Raw genomic sequence first — 16,996 nt, 5'->3', positions numbered from 1 at the left:
TGGGTTGCAGGGCAAAAGTGAGGCTTGCTTGCAGAAATCACTGAACATGTCTTATCGGAGCAGTGCTCTCTGTACCCTGATATCAGGCTTTGGGTGATGTGCAGCCTGTTAGCTGTGGGGATAGAGGTGTCTCCTTTGCCTATGCTTAGGTGCTTTTTCAGAGGAGAAATGGTGGTGTGTCACAGACATCACGTGGGATGTGAAAAATATCCTGCAGAGATGCTAACTGATCCCATTACTACAGCACCTGTTCATGCACGTTTCACACTTTGTGCAAAAATGGACTGATGATCTTTCATAGATCTGCAGGCAACCTGTAAGTATCCAAGGTGGCTCTGCATTGCCTTGAAAACCTTTAAGGCAGCTGGCAAGCAGAATTCTGGCAACTTTCATATAATTAAGAGAAATAATAAATTAGTGTGCTGTTACAGGCATGCTCCCCAGAAACATTGGGATTAAGGTCGAAGGCAAGAGGGAATGCTGCATATCAGCACGCCCAGTGCAGGCAGCCAGCAGATGGCACGGCACATCTCCCCAGAACGCTGCGCCAACTGGTTTTAATGAAGATTAAACACGGCATTATGTTCAGTTGGTTAGTTCAGAGATTGGACAAAGCCATAAATAGTTCATTCCCATATGGTTTTATGTATGAGTGATCATGGGAAGGCTGTGATTATTAATGCCATGGGAGGGGACACACTCATGTTCCTTGAAGAAATACTTCTTAGTGGGGTGTGTTGTGCTGAAGTGAAATCCCTGGCCGTAAACAGCTTTTGAAGATCCCGGTGAAAATGGACTAGGGGAAGGACTACAGGTGATGGTCAGGAAAATAAGTGAGAAGTGGAGCAAAGTCACAGCTAACACGCTGTTTGGGTTTTTTCCTTCTTCCAGTGGTGTTTCTGGAGGAGGTGCTGACACTGCCAAGCGATGTGCTTCAGCCATGGGATGGCACTTGTCCTCAGCAGGCCCCTGCTTAGCAAGCACTGGCTACCCTGCTTGGGAAAGACTGGCGGTGGGGTCTGCTTCGGTGGCACGTAACGCAGGTTAGGGCTTACATGCTCAGGCAACAGCTATGCCTGACCTCAGCCTCACCCTGCACAGCCATGGAGCTACCGGCCTCTGTGTCCTTTCCACCTGCTCATGTGGAGCATGGTAATTGGAGAGAGAGTCCTGGCTGGACTTGCATGTAAATGATTCATGTTTAAAAAGCACATAGGCAGTATGTAGAAAGCTCTAATGAGAGGTATGAGCTGCTCTGTTGTCTTCCTACACCTGGAAAATGTAATCCTTGGTGAGTGGTAAAGAGTAAGCCTGGCTTGGCTTTGGAAACTTGGGCAGAAAAAGTACTGTGGCAGAGGTGGACAATGCTTTCTGCATCACGGCCTGCAATTTCTATTTATACGGGGTAAGGAAAATGTATTGAGTAACTCACGTGGAAATACATCTGCTGCTGCCTTAAATTTTGTCAAGGCTTTCCTAGCTGTCTTCCGTAATACTTGATCAGCAGCAGTCTGTACCTTGTTTTACTCTTGCTAGCACCGGCAAATAGAAAATCAGTCAGCTTTGAGATTTGTAAAATGAATTAAAGCATCTGTTAAATTAGCTGCAACATGTCGCATGACTTGGGACAGCGGTGGAAAAAGCAGTCTCCAGAAATCAGCGGGCTGATCACAGCTTTGCTTTGGCAGTTTTTACGTGACATCTAAAAAGAAAGAACCAACACATTTCGGCTGAAGTGTGCTGGGTGCAAGGTGGCCTTTAAGAACGGGCAGACGTGTTCTTTCTCCCTGCCTGCTGACAACGTGACAGTCCATCGTAATTGCCCTGCCTTCATGAGAAGTCTTTGCGTCTTCAGGAAGATGATCTCCAAAGTGAAATCACCAGGGGTATGGACTGTTGGGTGGTTTTAATAGTAAGGAATACAGGTGGACCTTGTCACCTCCTGTCAGAGGATCTGAAAACATTGCTGCTTGTGGGATCTCACCCTTGGGAAAGCGAGGGGGGGGAGGTGGGAGATGGTGTAACGGCTCTGCTTCATGGGTAACAAAGCACACAGGAGCTGGACTTACTCCTTGTGCCGTTTGTGACAAGGGTGGTTCCTTCAGATTAAAATCTGTGTTCCCCCACACGAGCGGCGCTGCTGCCTGCTTCTCCCTGGCCTGGCACGGGGAGAGGCCATCGAACAGGTGCGATGGGACAGGGGCTTGGAGCTGTTCCCCGCGGCCCGGCTGGGAAGCTCGCAGCTCACAGGTGAGCTTGGCTTGCCTTTGGCTTGCTTTTATTTCAAGTGTGAGAGAGGAATTGGCAGCTCTGACAAAGAATTAAGGGTAGGAGGCTGGGAGGGCACGGGACCCAACAAAATCCTCTCAGAAGAGGTGTGGAAACAAGGGCCTCCGCACAGTGCTCGGAGCGCCGGCACCGACCGGAGCTGGGTCACCCGATCCCAGTCAGCCCCCCGCGATCCGGCCCCCGGCAGGGGAGCAGGGCCTACTGCCTTGGGAGCGCGGCCCGGCCCGCGGAGCAGCACCCGGCTTCCCCCCTGCTGCCCGCCTGCGGCGGCGGGGGGCGGGCGGAGGCCGGCCGCGGCCCTGCTTCCCGGCCGGGGCGGGGCCCAGCGGCCCGGGGCGGCGATGGCGGAGGCGGAGCAGGGGCCGCTTCTGTCGCCGCTGGCCGAAAGTTCCCGGGACGGGGCCGGCTCGGAGCTGCCCCCCGCCATGGAGCGGCGGGCCGAGCCCGGGGAGGAGGCGGCGGCGGCGGCAGAGGAGGAGGAGGACGACGAGGCGCCCCCCGCCTCACCGCCTTTCTTTCTGCTCTACCCCGGCCATGGAGGCGCCGCCGCGCCGTCCGGCGTGTGGAGACCTCCGGCGCCCCGCGGCGGGGCCGCCCTGCCCGTGCTGCTGCTGAGCTACCCGGGGCCGGACGGAGCCGGCGGCACCGACAGCCGTGAGTAGCCGCGGGGCCCCTCCCCGGGCGGCGGCCGGGAGCCTCCCGCCGGGCCGGGGCAGAGCGGGGCGGCTCGGGGCCTCCCGGCGCGCCCCTGGGCGGGGGCGGCGGGGGCGGGAGGTGGCGTGGCAGGGCCCTGAGGCGGCGGGTTCCCGCCCCGGGGGGCGGCGAGCGGTGCCCTGGTGGAGGCAGCCGGTGCGTGAGCGGCTCTCCGCAGGGATGAGCTGGCATCGGCTGCGGTACGCCCCGGGCTCCTGGAGGTGGGGTGGCCCCGGGGAGCTCCCCCTGGCCCGGCAGGGCTGCGGCGGAGGGGGCCCGTAGGGCCTGGCCGCTGCCCTGAGGGAGCACGGCCGCAGGGCAGCGGCTGCGAGTGCTCTGGCGGGCATCACGGCACCGTTTCGGTGGGGAAAGACCTTTGAGCCCAGCCGCTGACCCAGCGCTGCCGAGCCCACCGCTAACCACGGCCCCAAGCACCACACCTGCGCGTTCTTTAGGGCAGCAGCTGGGATACGAGCAGCCCTCACCACCAGCTCGGCAGAATCCGCCTTGGAGGCTGCTCTGCTTTCTGCACCCTTTCCTCCGGGAAGGATTTGCGCTGCCCGTTGAAATGCCACGAGCTCCCCTTGGCTGGGCACGCGGTCCGGGCTGGGGCTGCTGCGGAGCGCCAGGGCTGGTGCTGGGCGAGGCTGGGCGCGCTGTTACGTGTGTGCTCGTGTGGGGCATGTGGGCTGGGAAGGGGTTTTCTGCTCTGTAAGAGTCTTGGTAACGTTCATGTGGTGTGTTTGGGTAAGCTGGAGTGCCGCCAAGTAGTTGTTGCGTGTGTTTTAAAAACAAAAAGTATGTGTGTGGGTGTCTGTGGAAGAGATCTTCCCTTTTCCATCCACCCATCTTTGAAAATAAGCCCGTAGCTTCGTCTTTTGGCTTGGGCCAGGGTATGGGTGACCAAGCTTTGCACCTTTGCCTTGTCTCCTGCTTACATCCCAGGTTAGCATTCACTCACACAGCAGCTGATTATATTTGGGTGGGTATCTTTTTTTGTGTGTGCCTTTCCCCTCCTTTTGAAGCTAATGTACTTTCTTTAAGCCATTACTCAGCAGAGCTATAAACAGTGAGGTAAGAATTTGATTTCTGTAATGCTGAGAGGAGGTGCAATGACCTAACTTTGGTTTGAGGTCTGTGAAGGGCTGTCTGCAGACTTTTGTCCACAGTCCAAAACTCCCTCCCTGGTGAGTTGTTAAGCTAATAGCTTCCAGTCAAACCCTTAATTTTTACCGCTTCCCACATCCCCCACGCCCCCCGCAATCAGGATGTCTTTTCCTGCTGTAGTCCTGTGATGGGTGTGCAAGGGACTGAGCTATTTTTGATAGAAAAGAAGACTTTAAGAAAAATATTTAATCTTAGCCATCGTGTTTTTGCTGTTCAAGCTTCATTGTAAGAAGGCTTCTGCGTAGATGTGGCGGAACGGAGGCGTTGAGGTGAGCACGTTTATTCACAGGTTCATTTGTGTAAAAACTCATTGGTTGAGCGATGCTCATGTTAGCCTTATACTCTGCAGTGGCTGTTCATGTAAGCTTTGTGAAAAAGCCTCATAAAATGCATGTAAAAGTTCCCTTGTTCTTTTCAGTCTCAGAGGTAATAGCTGCCTGTGCAATATCGTGTGTCAAAGCCTGCTCAGTAAGTGACTGATGCAGCAATAGCAGTGTCTGAAGTAAACAGGAATCGTAATCTATTTACATGGTGTCTTGGACTTTCTCCTGTGGCAGAGTCTGTAAATCGATTTTTTTCATCGTCCCTCTTTTATTTATTATTTTTCCTTAGTTGTGTTTTTTTTCCCAGTTCACAGGGAACTTAAAAGCAGCTTTTGTTTGTTCATCGTTGAGCAGCAGGAGCAGTGGATTCAGCTGCAAAGTCTTGCCTGTTCACTTGCTGCTTTGAGGTTGTTGTTAAAGCAATAGGTAAAACTTTACTCTGGAGCTGAAAGGATGATGTGTGCTTCAATGCTGAACTTCATCCTGGCTACCTGTAGAGTATGTGGCCTCGGAGGGGACGTCACTTCTTGCATCTCCTCCAAATGAGTTTCTCTGCACAGCATTGAGATGCAGTGGTGTTAGTTGCGGTCTGGGTTATGAAGATTGTCCTGTCTGTGCTGGTATCATGGCCTGCGAAGCCCAGTTTCACGAGCTCTTCTCAAGTGTCGCGAATTCAGGTTGCCATAACGTGTAACAGCTCAGCATTGGCAATTCTTGATCTGCTTCTCCTTGTTCTGTACCTGAAGTGATTGTTCATGTCTGCTTCCCTTGATTCTTCAGTGCTGCAGTTATTTTTAGAGTTAAGATCAACCGAGGAGTGTGAAAAAGGCTATTTTTGCATCTTGTGCTTCTATTAGGAAAAAAAAAGTGATGCACTCTGTGAATACTAATCCCTCTCTATGTAGCTGTAAACTGAAAGAGGTGATACAAGTGAGTGTTTCCTGCTGGATCATGAGTTCCTCCCTTCAGTGCCTGAAGGCTGTCATTTCCATGACTAGTAAGGAAAATAATTACTCTGTATTGACTTTTATGTGTTACAGCAGAGTTAGTGACCAATATACTGAAGTCAATATTTCAGAATATTTTAGAGGTTTATTTAAAGTAATCTTTTTTTTTTTTCCCTGTTATGACACAGTCATTAAACCATGCTGTCTCTCAAGGTCTCGCCACAGGATTGAAGGGCCATGTACTACTGCTGTTCGATTTTATATTTGAAAATCTGGAAAAGTATATTGGCTGTTTGTGAACTGAGGACAGCCTTCATAGCTCTGTGTTAGGGTTTTCCTGGAGAGCAGTGACTTGATGGCATTCGGTGTTGTAGCCATTGCTTCCAGCTGTAGAAGTCAACCCAAGGGTCATTTGCACCCAAGTGGAGGCGCAATGCTTGTGTTAGCAGGGCAGTGGTGCAAGCCCAGTAGGGCTGTTGACCTGATGTCCAGCACTGAAGGTAAATGAAGAATAAATACATGGTAAGAAAGAATGAAATCATAACAGTGTGTCTCTATTATATATTTTCTCTCCAGATTTTGTCTTGGATATGTTTTTTCCCCCTCCAACTAATCTTTCTCCATCTTACCCAAGATGTCTTTTTTTATGAGGTAAGAGAGATGAGATGATTCTAAATATCAGGTGAAGGCGAGAACTGCTAATGAAAGGCAATCAAGGAAGCAAAAGCTTGGCATGCCAGCAGGACCTGCTTTTTTGATACAGATAATTCCAGACAGACACAAGGAACAAGATTTACTTAAACATGCTGAGCTGCAATAAAACCTTAGAATACTTTTTAAATACAGTAAAAGCAACTTGATTATGCTGTCTTAAAAAAGAAACACAACAAAACAAATCCCAAATGAACAAAAAATCCCCACCCCAAACCATTTCTTGCTCCCACTGAAAGCCTACCAGACATCATGATACTTCAAGTAGACTTTTTCTTCCTGTGTCTTAACTGTACCCTCAATTACAGGAGTTACTTGAATCCTTAAATAATATCTCTGTATTTCACAGTGGGTAGACAAAAAACAGTTGGTTGCTTATTCGAGGAATTAAGAAATTGTGTCACTGGTTTTTGGGGTTGTTAAACTTTCTTTTGGCCATTCATGTTTTTAGCATGCAGGGTTCAAAGTTCCACCGTTATTTGAGGTAATGTACGTATCTGTGCTGGCAGAAGAGTCAGAAACAGGTTTTGCAACGCAGATGCTTTGTTACTAATTTTATCTTTTTAGATTATGTTCCACGTAAGTGATTGCCTGGAGAGAGGCTATTGGAAGAGTGCAAGTGTGTGCTTTGCTTTGTGGAATAGCAGCACTGTTGGCTCTTGAACCAGGTGTAGCCCTGATGGTGTTTTTGTAGTCGTTGCAACCGGTACAGCTGTTGAGAGGACTAATGGGTAGGTGGATGTCATGTTGATGCAGAGTTGAAGCCAAAGTGAAGGAAAGAGGGGGCATGAGAGCAAAAGTCATGTTCACAGGTCTGCTAGTAGGAGGTTTTCATGTGTCAGTCAAGAGCATGGGCAGAAAATAGGAAGATCAGAATTGTTTTGCTTAGAAATGTGGCAGCTGCCTTACTGGACCAGACTGTCAGGCTGCCTCACCTGATCGAGCAATGGCAAACAGGGTACAAGCTTTAGAAAAACTTGCAAGAACCTGCTGGTGATTCATGCTTGCCTTCCACATAAGGACTTGTGTTTCTTCATAATTTTAATCCTGTTTGCGTGGATCCTGGCATTGTAGTCTCTCTCAGACACTCCCAGCAGCTGTCTCGGAGCTCAGTGTTGCATCTGAACTGTTGCCGTTGGACCGTTTCCTTCGGCAGTGGTTCCCATTCATATAGTATTGATGGGGTTTTTTTAATGGTTCTGTGGTCTCCTATGATTTTAAATAACCAGAAGCAGCACAGACACCTGAAGCTGTAATCTCATCTGTTAACACTGCCATTGTGCAGTACAGCTGCTTTGCATCTCTACACAGTGATTGGGGAAAGTTTTCTCCTAATGACTGGAACTCAGCATTGCTCGCAGGCCAAGCTTGTTGGCACTGGAAGTAAAAGTATGCCCAAAGGTGCCCTGTGGAGTCTAAAAAATTGTTTGAGAATTTGTTTGGGGTTTTATTGCTTAGATATTCTAATTAATTCAGCTTTTGAAACTAAAAATACTTTCCAGTACAGTTGAGCTTTCAAATACCAGTGGCTGATGGAGTGCTTTGCTTTCAGGTGCTTCACCCTAAAATTCCAACATAGTTGACTTCTAATTCTTTTCTCTTGAAAACATTTTTTGCAGAAAACTGCCTTGTTTTGTAATCTAGCTAAAGCCTCCATCTGCTTTTGCCAAAGTGTGGCTAATATGAGGGTTTCGTAAGACTGGTCAAGGCTGTCTGACTTGTTTGAGATTGAGAAAGTGGTTCTTTGTGAGTAATTTCTTCATTTATACCTGCCCTTGGTTTTCTTTTGTCCATTGACCACTCATTGAACACTGATGGGCTGTTACCAGTTGACCTTGAGTTGCGTGGTAGTTTTATCGAAGGCTTGGCTTTAAGAAATAGAAATATTTAATACCTTTCTTTTGTTTCTTTATAAGATGCTTTGTAATTTTGAGGCACAGAGTGGGGTAGGGGAGGGTTTGTCTTTTGTTTTCCAGGTGGTGATAAAAGGCTCACAGGTCAGTAAGTGGCAGGATATAGTTCCTGTTTGGGGGGTTGTTTTGTTTTTTTGTTTGTTTTCCTTTTCTGAGTAGAGTTTCTGTTTTCCCATGGTGCTGTAGCTGACATATGGACATTACCTGCTTTTGTTACAGTTTTGCTGTTTGCCTTAGCTTACCCTGAAAGCTGCATTGGGAAGGCAAGTTCTCGAATTTTATACTGTAGGTGTAAATTCAGCCAAGTACGGGAATCTGGAGATTACAGCATCCTCTGGGCAGTTGAAGAGGTTCAAATACCCATATCAAAATGCCGCAAGAAAAAGCAAATCAGCTTGATAAGTAAGTTCTGAACTTGTCATTGTTGTTTTAAAAAAAACAAAATCAAATACAACTCATCAGAGGTTCTGAGCATATGCATACTTCATATCGTTTTTGTTTCTTAGAGGAGTGAAAGGTACAGTTTTACAGCAGTGAAGTAGCTTTGTTTCTTTTAAGGTGACAATTGTTCAAAATGTTAGGTTGTATGTTGTGTCCAAAGCTTTGTTTTGGGCAAAACATACTAATAAATGAAATTAAAGCTGAAAAATACATTTTTTCAGCACTTTGAATATCCCTATGGAGTATTTGCAGCAGGGACACTGCATAAAGGAGCCTGAAAACCAGCTGAGCTGGAAGGGGCAGACTGGCTTCTTTTCTTTCTTTGTGTTAAGAAGAAGCAAATGGCATGAAAAAACAGTGTGAGTTAAACAGTTACTTAATTGTTTTTAACACACCTCCACTGTGATCCTGGTGTGTGGGTCACCTGCCAGTGCTGAGTTCCGGTGAAGACCCATTTTGTGAGATGCGAGCTGCAGGGTTACGCCTAGTGCTGTTTGTGTTTCTAACTGTTTCAAAACAACAAAATTAAACTGATGGGTTAGATACTAGCTTGCACAATAGCTTATGGTACATTGGTGATTCTAAAGGGTTTGTTTTGATTATTTGATGTTTGTTTGTACCCTTTCAAAATGTTAGCAAGAGTGAACAGCTGTTCTGTAGCTGCTTGTATATGGCAGCTTTCACTGGTTTTAAGAGTGGTGCAATGTGAATACTAAAACTAGAGGTTGTCACTGATGAAAGGATGCATAAACATCGTATGAGTTAAAATGCTGTCAGCATGGTTTATAAACCTCATTCTCTCTTAGGGAGAAGGAACAATAGTAAGTGTTGCAGTTTACGAAATAATTCCCTTTTGCATCGCTTTAACACTACACTGCATGGCTCTGTTTGTTCCTGAGTCAAAATGTTATGCACCAAGCAGGAAGTTTTCACTGAAAGCAACTGCTTCCTCTTGCCTGTTAGAAGTAACAGCTCTTAACCCTTTTTTCTAGTTGTATGGGTTTTTTACATAATCGGTACCTTATTTTCCCCAAAGCTCTATGGATTGACATGCTGGATTCTGTATGAAGTGACCTGTTTTAGTATTTCACATCCCTAAGAAATAGACACGCATCCTTTTGAGCATTTCTTTAGGGAAGAAAAAGTATGGAGAATAATTAAGGTCACATCCATTAATCATTTATATGTTCCTATCAATATACTGTTCTGGTGAACACTCGGCCTTCTCCAGGTTTGAGGGGGACGGGACACGCTAGGCATCCATTTCAGATGGGTCCTACACATCTGCTTTCCACAAATACACCAGAGCCATGCAAAAATAATCTAAGCTAACTTATTGTTGCCTGATGTCATAGTTGAAGTGGGTGGTGGTGATGTGTCCGTGCCCTGGTTAAATAGGTTAATAGGAATAAGAAGGGTGTCTGTTGATCTGGGACCTTTTGTCTCCTGGAGTTGGGGCTGTGTGGGTTGGGGACATGCAGGAGGTTCAGCCAGCTGGGAAGGGACAGGGTGACACAGTGCTGTCATCCTTAGGAGACAGAAAAGCTGTTTCTCTGCCTGCTGTGAGGTCATACTTCTTCATCAGTCTCACCTAAGCGGTACTGATTTTCAGATGAGGCTTTAAAAGTGTAGGGTTCAGTCATCTAGCTGCGTGTGTTTGTGGTGTTCTCCCTCGTTGTTCTCCCCTGTGCACGTGCCCTCCTAAAAGAGCTTAATCCTCAATCACTGAAGTGCTTAGAGCCAAATCTTTTTTTTTTTTCTTTCCTCATTGTTTCCCTGGTAAATCCATCCTAAGGTGTTTTGGTTTTTTTTTTTGTATGTGGGAAATTGTAGCTCAAAGGTACCCTTTGAGAAGGTTGCACAGCAAATAAAACACAAACTGCGACTTGCAAACCTACTGTGAAAACAAAGGTACTTATTTAATTTATGTAGTGACATCCAGGCACGTGAAAGGAATACAGATGTCTCTTTGTATTCTTCGGGCTGCTAGTTCCGCGCTCCTTTGTAGTATGGGGGCGACCGATGAGAAGTGTGCGTGGTGCGTTATGCGTGCTCGCAAATTGACTGGCATAGCATGATGAGAAGGTGCTGTGGATGATGAGAGCCTAATTGCCGTCCCTGCATCAGCAGCGACTAGGAAGCATCCTGGGAATTGCTTGCCCTACGCTTGGAGCAGCTGATCACATGAGCCTGAATTTTCAGTTCAGTTCATTAGTCAGCCATTTTGGTCAACACCCTGCTTACTGCGCACAACCAATCCTATCCGCACTCGCTGTCCTGGCTTATCTGGGAAGAAAGGCACCAGCAGTTTGATTTCAGCAAACCTGGATATCTGTCTCTACATTCTTCCTTTGTTTTTGCTTGGGTAATCATCAGAGGAAGCCATTCTTTTTCCTTCTCCTGCCTTTTTTTTTTTTCCCTTCTTTTTATATTTTCTTTTTACCTTCCCCCCCCCCCCCCCCCCCCCCCCCCCCCCCCGCCCTCCTGTCTTTGATGCAGAAGCCAGGTTTTCTCTGGTTGCTTAGGATCAATAGCCTCTAGCATAGCTGAAGACGACGACAGTTGGCGGAAAGGAGGGAGGAAGAGACAAGCGTGAAGGAGCAGCATTTTTACCTTGCTTTATATATGAAAAGGCCAGAGCAGTCTGTGTGATCCTGAGCATATCTGTCCTTTAATAGCAAGGTATTTCTTATTTTCTTCTTCAGAAAGCTTTTCTTCTTAGTTCTTATTTTCCCCCCCCCTCGTTGTTGTTGTACCAGCTGAGTCATCATGTCTGCTCTGACGCCTCAAAGCGACATGCCAACCCCCACCACAGACAAGATCACTCAGGCTGCCATGGAGACCATCTATCTTTGCAAATTCCGAGTGTCGATGGATGGAGAATGGCTCTGCTTGCGCGAGCTGGACGACATCTCGCTGACACCCGACCCAGAGCCTACCCACGAAGGTACGGTCCGGTTCTCTGCCTTGGGTTCACTGCAGCCATCGCATTGTTAGAACCGCTGCCCGAGTTGGGAGGGGGTGTCTCCGGGACAAGATGCTCTTGTCCTGCCTGGAGAACCTGGACACTATTTGACACAGTAGAAAGCCAAATTGGTGCTCCAGATTTCTGTAAGAATTTGTTGCATCTTTTGTATTCCACTCCTTGAAGAGAGATTTGTGCTTAATTGTTGTTATTTTTTAAGATGTATCTGGAAAGATCAGGTTTGTATGTCTCAGGAAGGAAGACAATCACAATGTGTGCTCAGGGATACATTTAATTATGATTTCGCTCTTAAAACAGGGCTTATAGCTCTGTTAGTCAGCTGACAGCTTTTACAAATGGAGTATACTGGCAAAACACAGATGTGCGTCTGCCTACAGTCGGTGGATAGTTTTTGGAAAGCCCCAAGTGATTACACGGTTATGCTTGTCAGGTGATCATACCATCACAAGTCTTCCGGCTCGCTTCTGTGGAGCGTGCTGTTGTTTGTAATGGCTTGGAAGCCTGGAAAGTGGAGGTGTAACGCATCTTGCTTCTTGAAAAAGAACGTGTGATTTGGGTTGATGGTCATAACAGTTTAATGCCAGGTCATGTAAAATGCAGATTGAAAGCTTTGCAAGTGATAAAACCACAAGAGGATGCCCACACATTGCTCTGCCTGTAAAAAAAGTGGGAGGAGGGATGAATTCCTTCAGGAATTTGGCACAGGAGCCAGTGCTCCCATAGCCACCAACGCTGCCAGGTCCTGAGTGCGCCTTGGTGCATGCCGAGTATCTTTCAGACTTACAGCGAGGGGGCTCCGTCTTTTCACTTCTGACCCCTTTCCAGTAACAACTGAAGTGTGACTCCACCAAGTAGTCTCGCTTGACCCGTTTGATGCTGGCTTGTTGAGTCAGTTAATCTCTTAGTATAATGTTGTCTTGCTGGATGAGGCAACTTAAACTGTGCTGAGGATTTGAGCTTTAAAATTAATTCCCAGGCAATAATAAATTTCCATTCACGGCTGCTTTCAGCAGCCCTTGGGTTTGGATTTGCTTGCCAACTACTTAATTGCACAGTGGGATACTAGACAGAGCTTTCAAAAGCAGAGACTAGCGCTCCCTCTGAAGCGTGTCCCAGGGTTTTCAGAGAGGTGGTGTGGACTCAGGACAGCAGAACCAGAGTAGCGAGTTCAGGGTGAGCCAAGGGTGCAGCACGTCAGCTGTCTTCCAGTTCCCATGTTCTTGCATGTGGCACAGGCTTATTCAGACCTCGCTCACTCATACTTGTCTGGTTTTGGATTTCGGTGTTTTGGGTTTTTTTAACAGGATGTTCTAGTGTAGGTGGGTTGATTTTTATATATTCATTCTTTCTTTCATAAATAGTTATTACATGTTGACTTACTGTGTTGTAGTCAGTAAGCCTTCTAGGGCTCTTCTCATAGCATAGCCTAGAAAACCTTTAAGTCACAGTGGGCGTCAGTTCTTTAGATCCTTATTTTTGCATGTTTCTTTCTTTTGTCCACCTTCTTGCTCTGAGCAAACTTCTGGAGTAGGTGGGCTTGGATGAATCCAGTGTTTGTAATAGAGCTTTTCTGGGTTGCCTTTCTGAAATATGCTGAATATCTGTCCTTAGAGTGTACAGATTGCACTCTTGCCTGCCTATGTAAAGAATTCAAAAGCTAATACTAGACTAACTTTCCCCAATACTAGGAAAAAAATTGTTTTTAAAGCTGTAATTACAACCGCTCTCTTCCAAGTACCAGAAAAGGTTAGAAAATAGTGTTTTCTCATTTCATTGCCATGTTATTTAATTCGTACGTCAAAAATGAATAAAAAAAGAGAGCTGTATCATAGAGACCTTTATGGAGATGTTTATACATTTATAAATTTAAGTTGCTTGTTGAGAGGCACAAAGACTGGTTGTTTGTGGGAGGTGTGTGTGTGCAGTTTTGGACCCAAGTCATATTTTTAACAGAGATGTAAGGTCAGGAAAAAGTGTTCATAATAGAAAAGCTGACACAGCTTTATCCCCGGTGTTCAAACCGGTGCTACTGCATCAGCACTGCTGCTGTGTCGTCAGTGTATGCACGGCTTGAGGGGACAGGATGATGGTGCTTGTAGACACCAAGTACTTGTCTGAGAGGAGAAGCAGGAGACCTGGGAGCTGAGGCTGTCCTGTCCTGTAATATCTCCATAAAACTGATGTAGAAAGGTAGGGATTGTGAAGAAGAGGAAAAAACCAAAAAGGCTCTAGAGTTGCTGCCAAAGGCATAACAAAAGGTTGCATTCTTTTCCTAACAAATCAAGACACATAAAAAATAACGTATTGCAGTAGTGAATCCAACAGCTTGTTGAAGATTTGAAGCTTTCAGTTGCTGTCCCTAAGCTCTTGCTGCTTCCCAAGAGTTTTTTACCTCTGGCCTCTCTTCACTCTGTGATCTGCTATGCCTGCAGCCCACAAGCAGCCATCCTGCCTTCCTCCTCCTCCTCCTCACTGTACGCCCTTTGTGCTGAGGATGAACAGAAACTGTGCTCCAAGCCTTGCACTGTTGGTGCCTGCACCCGTTCTTGCATCCCAGAACCGCCAGCCAGCCCGTGGTGTCAGAGCAAGAAGAGGAAGAGAGCAGTTTTGGGCAGCGAGGAAGTAAGAAGAGAAGGCAAAGGGTCAAGAACAGAACAGCTTGCAGGATGGGGGAGGTCTAAAATGTGAAGGGGAAAACAAGATTTTAGTCTGTAGAATTTTGCTGTACAGTTCTGCTGGGCTGCTCTCTTCTAACACCCTATGATGACTCAGTTGTTAAATTATATGGGAGACTAGTGGTCCCTAAGCTTCTCTTCTGGCTTCCCAGCTTTTTCATCTGAGTTTTCTTGCAGGCCTTACACCTTCAAGCTTTTCTTCGTACGATTTGCTATGGTGTGAATTTCAGCTTTGCTGTTTGTAAAGATGCTTTTTTTTTTCCTTGTAGCTATACCAAAGGTAGGGCAAAAAAGAAGTAAAATATCTGAGAAAACCAAATTGCGCTAAACAATAAGTTGCAGTACTTTCATACTTTTTTTTTCTAGTCCAGTGGAAGTACTTTGTCGATAGTGGTTAATTTTATTACTTCTCTTTTTTTTGGCGATTTTTTTTTTTTTCTTTTTCAAAACAGATTACTTAGGAAAGACAGTTTAAACATACAGGAGGAGGCTAAAGTAAGTGATTCTTAATCTGCTCCGGTTTGATATCCCTCACTGGAGCACTGTGTTTTAATTCCAGTGAGAGAGAGGCATCAGAAGAAGAGTTTTAATGGTGCCAATCTTAGGATTGGGATGTGAGGGGAAGCTAGAGGCTGATTACTGTGCTTTCTGACTGTGCTCCAAGGGCTCCCCAAGCAGAGGCACAGAAACTGCAGTTGGTGTTTATTATTTCTGAGGCCAGACCGGCTCTCAGCCCCTTTTCTCGGGAGCCTGTTTGCTGTAGCCTTCTCTGGAATAATCTCACTTGAGGTCAATTTTGTGATAGGAGCTGGAGAGGTAGAGAGGGAGCTAGTAATGTGTATAGTGGTAATCACGGTGTTACTGATGTTAAAAACAAGGCATCCTCCCGTGGTGGTCATGTTACCTAGTAAAACCAAGCCCAGTTCTGCTACTTTTTAAGCCAAAAGGTAATATACTTCATTGCGAAACAGATTCTCATCCAAGATGAAATGGTGTGAATTTGGAGTAATTCCTTTCCTGCCAGAGTTGGAGTTTTTGAGTGTAACTCTGAGCAAAACTTAAATTTTATTCAGTTGAAAAGTAGCCTGTAGCAGAAGGCTAAATGCATTAGTGTAGTTACTGAGTTTCTTGAGACTGTATGTATTTAATATAGCATGTAACATGGATGCTAAATTTAACAGTAAAGGGAATTACTTTCCTTTTTAAACTGTTTGGTACAATTTGGTGTGTATGAAAATAAGCTGATTTTGCTATGTACTGTAAATCCACTTAGAAAAATTAATATTTTTTTTTAAACAAATGGTGGTTCTTAATTAGGTAATCAGAACTTTGCTATGCAGGCATGACAAAATGAAATGTGACACAAGTGGCTATTAAGCTCTTCTTTGTTTGCAATTTGTATAATGATCATTGAGTCATCTTTAGGGACTGAGGTATGAAAAACGTCTTGACTGTATTTCTGTTGCACGTTCAAGAGTGCGTGTGTATATGGGATTGAGCGCTGATCTCAGCTTTTGGGAGAAGTTATGAAATGCAAAATGGCCTTGCACAGTTTTACTGGATGTTAAATTTCTGCTTTGAATAATCAACAGGAGCTTCATGTGAGAGCAATGGAAATTTTAATCCTCATGGGATCAGCTTGTAATTGAGAACAGAAGTACACGTGATGACAGTTGCAAGTAAATTCAGATCATACAGTAAGAACTACAGTGTCCCCTTTTTTATGTATTTAACATCCTGTTCTATTTGCACGAAACTGGGCAAATGGAGTGCTATCTTTATAACATGCAAAGATGAGGTTATCTTTTCCATGGTATAATTTTTGATAGCTGAGGTCAGATTTTTTTTTTTTACCAGTAATTTAGAAGTTTTAGTTGCAGACGCATGCTCATGTAAAATGCCCTGAGTAGAAATTGTGCAGCTCTTCAGAAAAACCAAATGCTCTTCTCAGTGCTGAAATACCTCTTGCCCTGTAATTTATTGCACTTTTATTGCATCATCCTTCAGATTGCACCTTTTCTCTCCATTTTCTGTTCAAGTATTTTTCTGTGTTTCTTTGTCCTTACGAGTTATTTTTTTGTGTTGCAAATTGGCAGCCTTCTTGGAACTTCAGTTTGCATGGAGGAGGTGAGAATCTCCCTATTGTTGGTGAGGAGGTACAGAACCATTTAGTTGGAGAGAACTGTGGGACATGAGGGCTCATCTGCTGTACTGGGCTCTGCTAGGGGGGGAACTGGGGTCCTGGTGTAAAGCCTCGTGTGTCCCCAGAGAGCACCTAGGAGGAAAACCTGGTCACTCTGACTTTGGTTGAGGTTTTCTCTAGTTGTGTGGAATACAGAGAGCAAACTGTTGAGAGAGGTGAAATTGCTCCATGGATCGTGCCTTTCCTATTATAAAACAGATCTGCTGTAAACACTGTACTGAGAGTAGCAGGGACCATTCACATGTTGACAGAACTGCCCGAGATAACTCATGTGCTAGAAAAGTACCTCTTAAAATACACGTGGTGGCAGAAACCCTGAAATGGGTTGAGCTTGAAGGAACTGGCAACCAGATTCAATAGAACAAATGCAAAGTCAATAATAGGCAAGATAGATTAATTACAGTGTGTTAATGGTCATAAATCTTTTGACTAGCAGTTACGTCTCATAATCCAGACAGCAGGTGCTGAAAAGTAACATAAGGAAGATGCTCATCTCCCCAGGGATGAGATGTCCTGCTCACTGTATTTACACTGAATCCCATCGCAAGCCGTGCAGAAAGGGAGGTGACCAAGAGAAGATGGACACTTGACCCTGAACCAAAGGGGAGGAAGGATTAAGTTTTAAAAAGCTCTTCAGGACATTTAGCA

The 16,996-nt window shown here is 45.7% G+C and overlaps 1 protein-coding gene across 9 annotated transcripts in view; it reads left to right on the top strand.

Annotated features, from left to right (window-relative positions):
- The first annotated feature begins 2,599 nt into the window (after window positions 1–2,599).
- The window catches only part of RUFY3 (RUN and FYVE domain containing 3), a 57,826-nt gene continuing 43,429 nt past the window's right edge, over window positions 2,600–16,996 (top strand). For 2 of the 9 annotated variants that reach the window (XR_008824361.1, XR_008824365.1), the window contains exon 1: window positions 2,600–2,943. Coding sequence is in view for 7 of the 9 variants with exons in the window: in XM_056354556.1 (XP_056210531.1) it covers window positions 2,631–2,943 (313 nt within the window). In the remaining 2 variants the exon portion in view is untranslated. Of the gene's footprint in view, window positions 2,944–10,570; window positions 10,850–11,243; window positions 11,432–16,996 lie in introns of those variants that run through there. The other 7 variants (XM_056354556.1, XM_056354611.1, XM_056354572.1 and 4 more) reach the window with 6 other exon arrangements.

This window comes from Falco biarmicus, chromosome 1 (assembly GCF_023638135.1).
Source record: "Falco biarmicus isolate bFalBia1 chromosome 1, bFalBia1.pri, whole genome shotgun sequence".
In the NCBI taxonomy this organism is placed as follows: Eukaryota; Metazoa; Chordata; class Aves; order Falconiformes; family Falconidae; genus Falco; species Falco biarmicus.
This window is presented reverse-complemented; position numbering and strand designations above follow the sequence as displayed.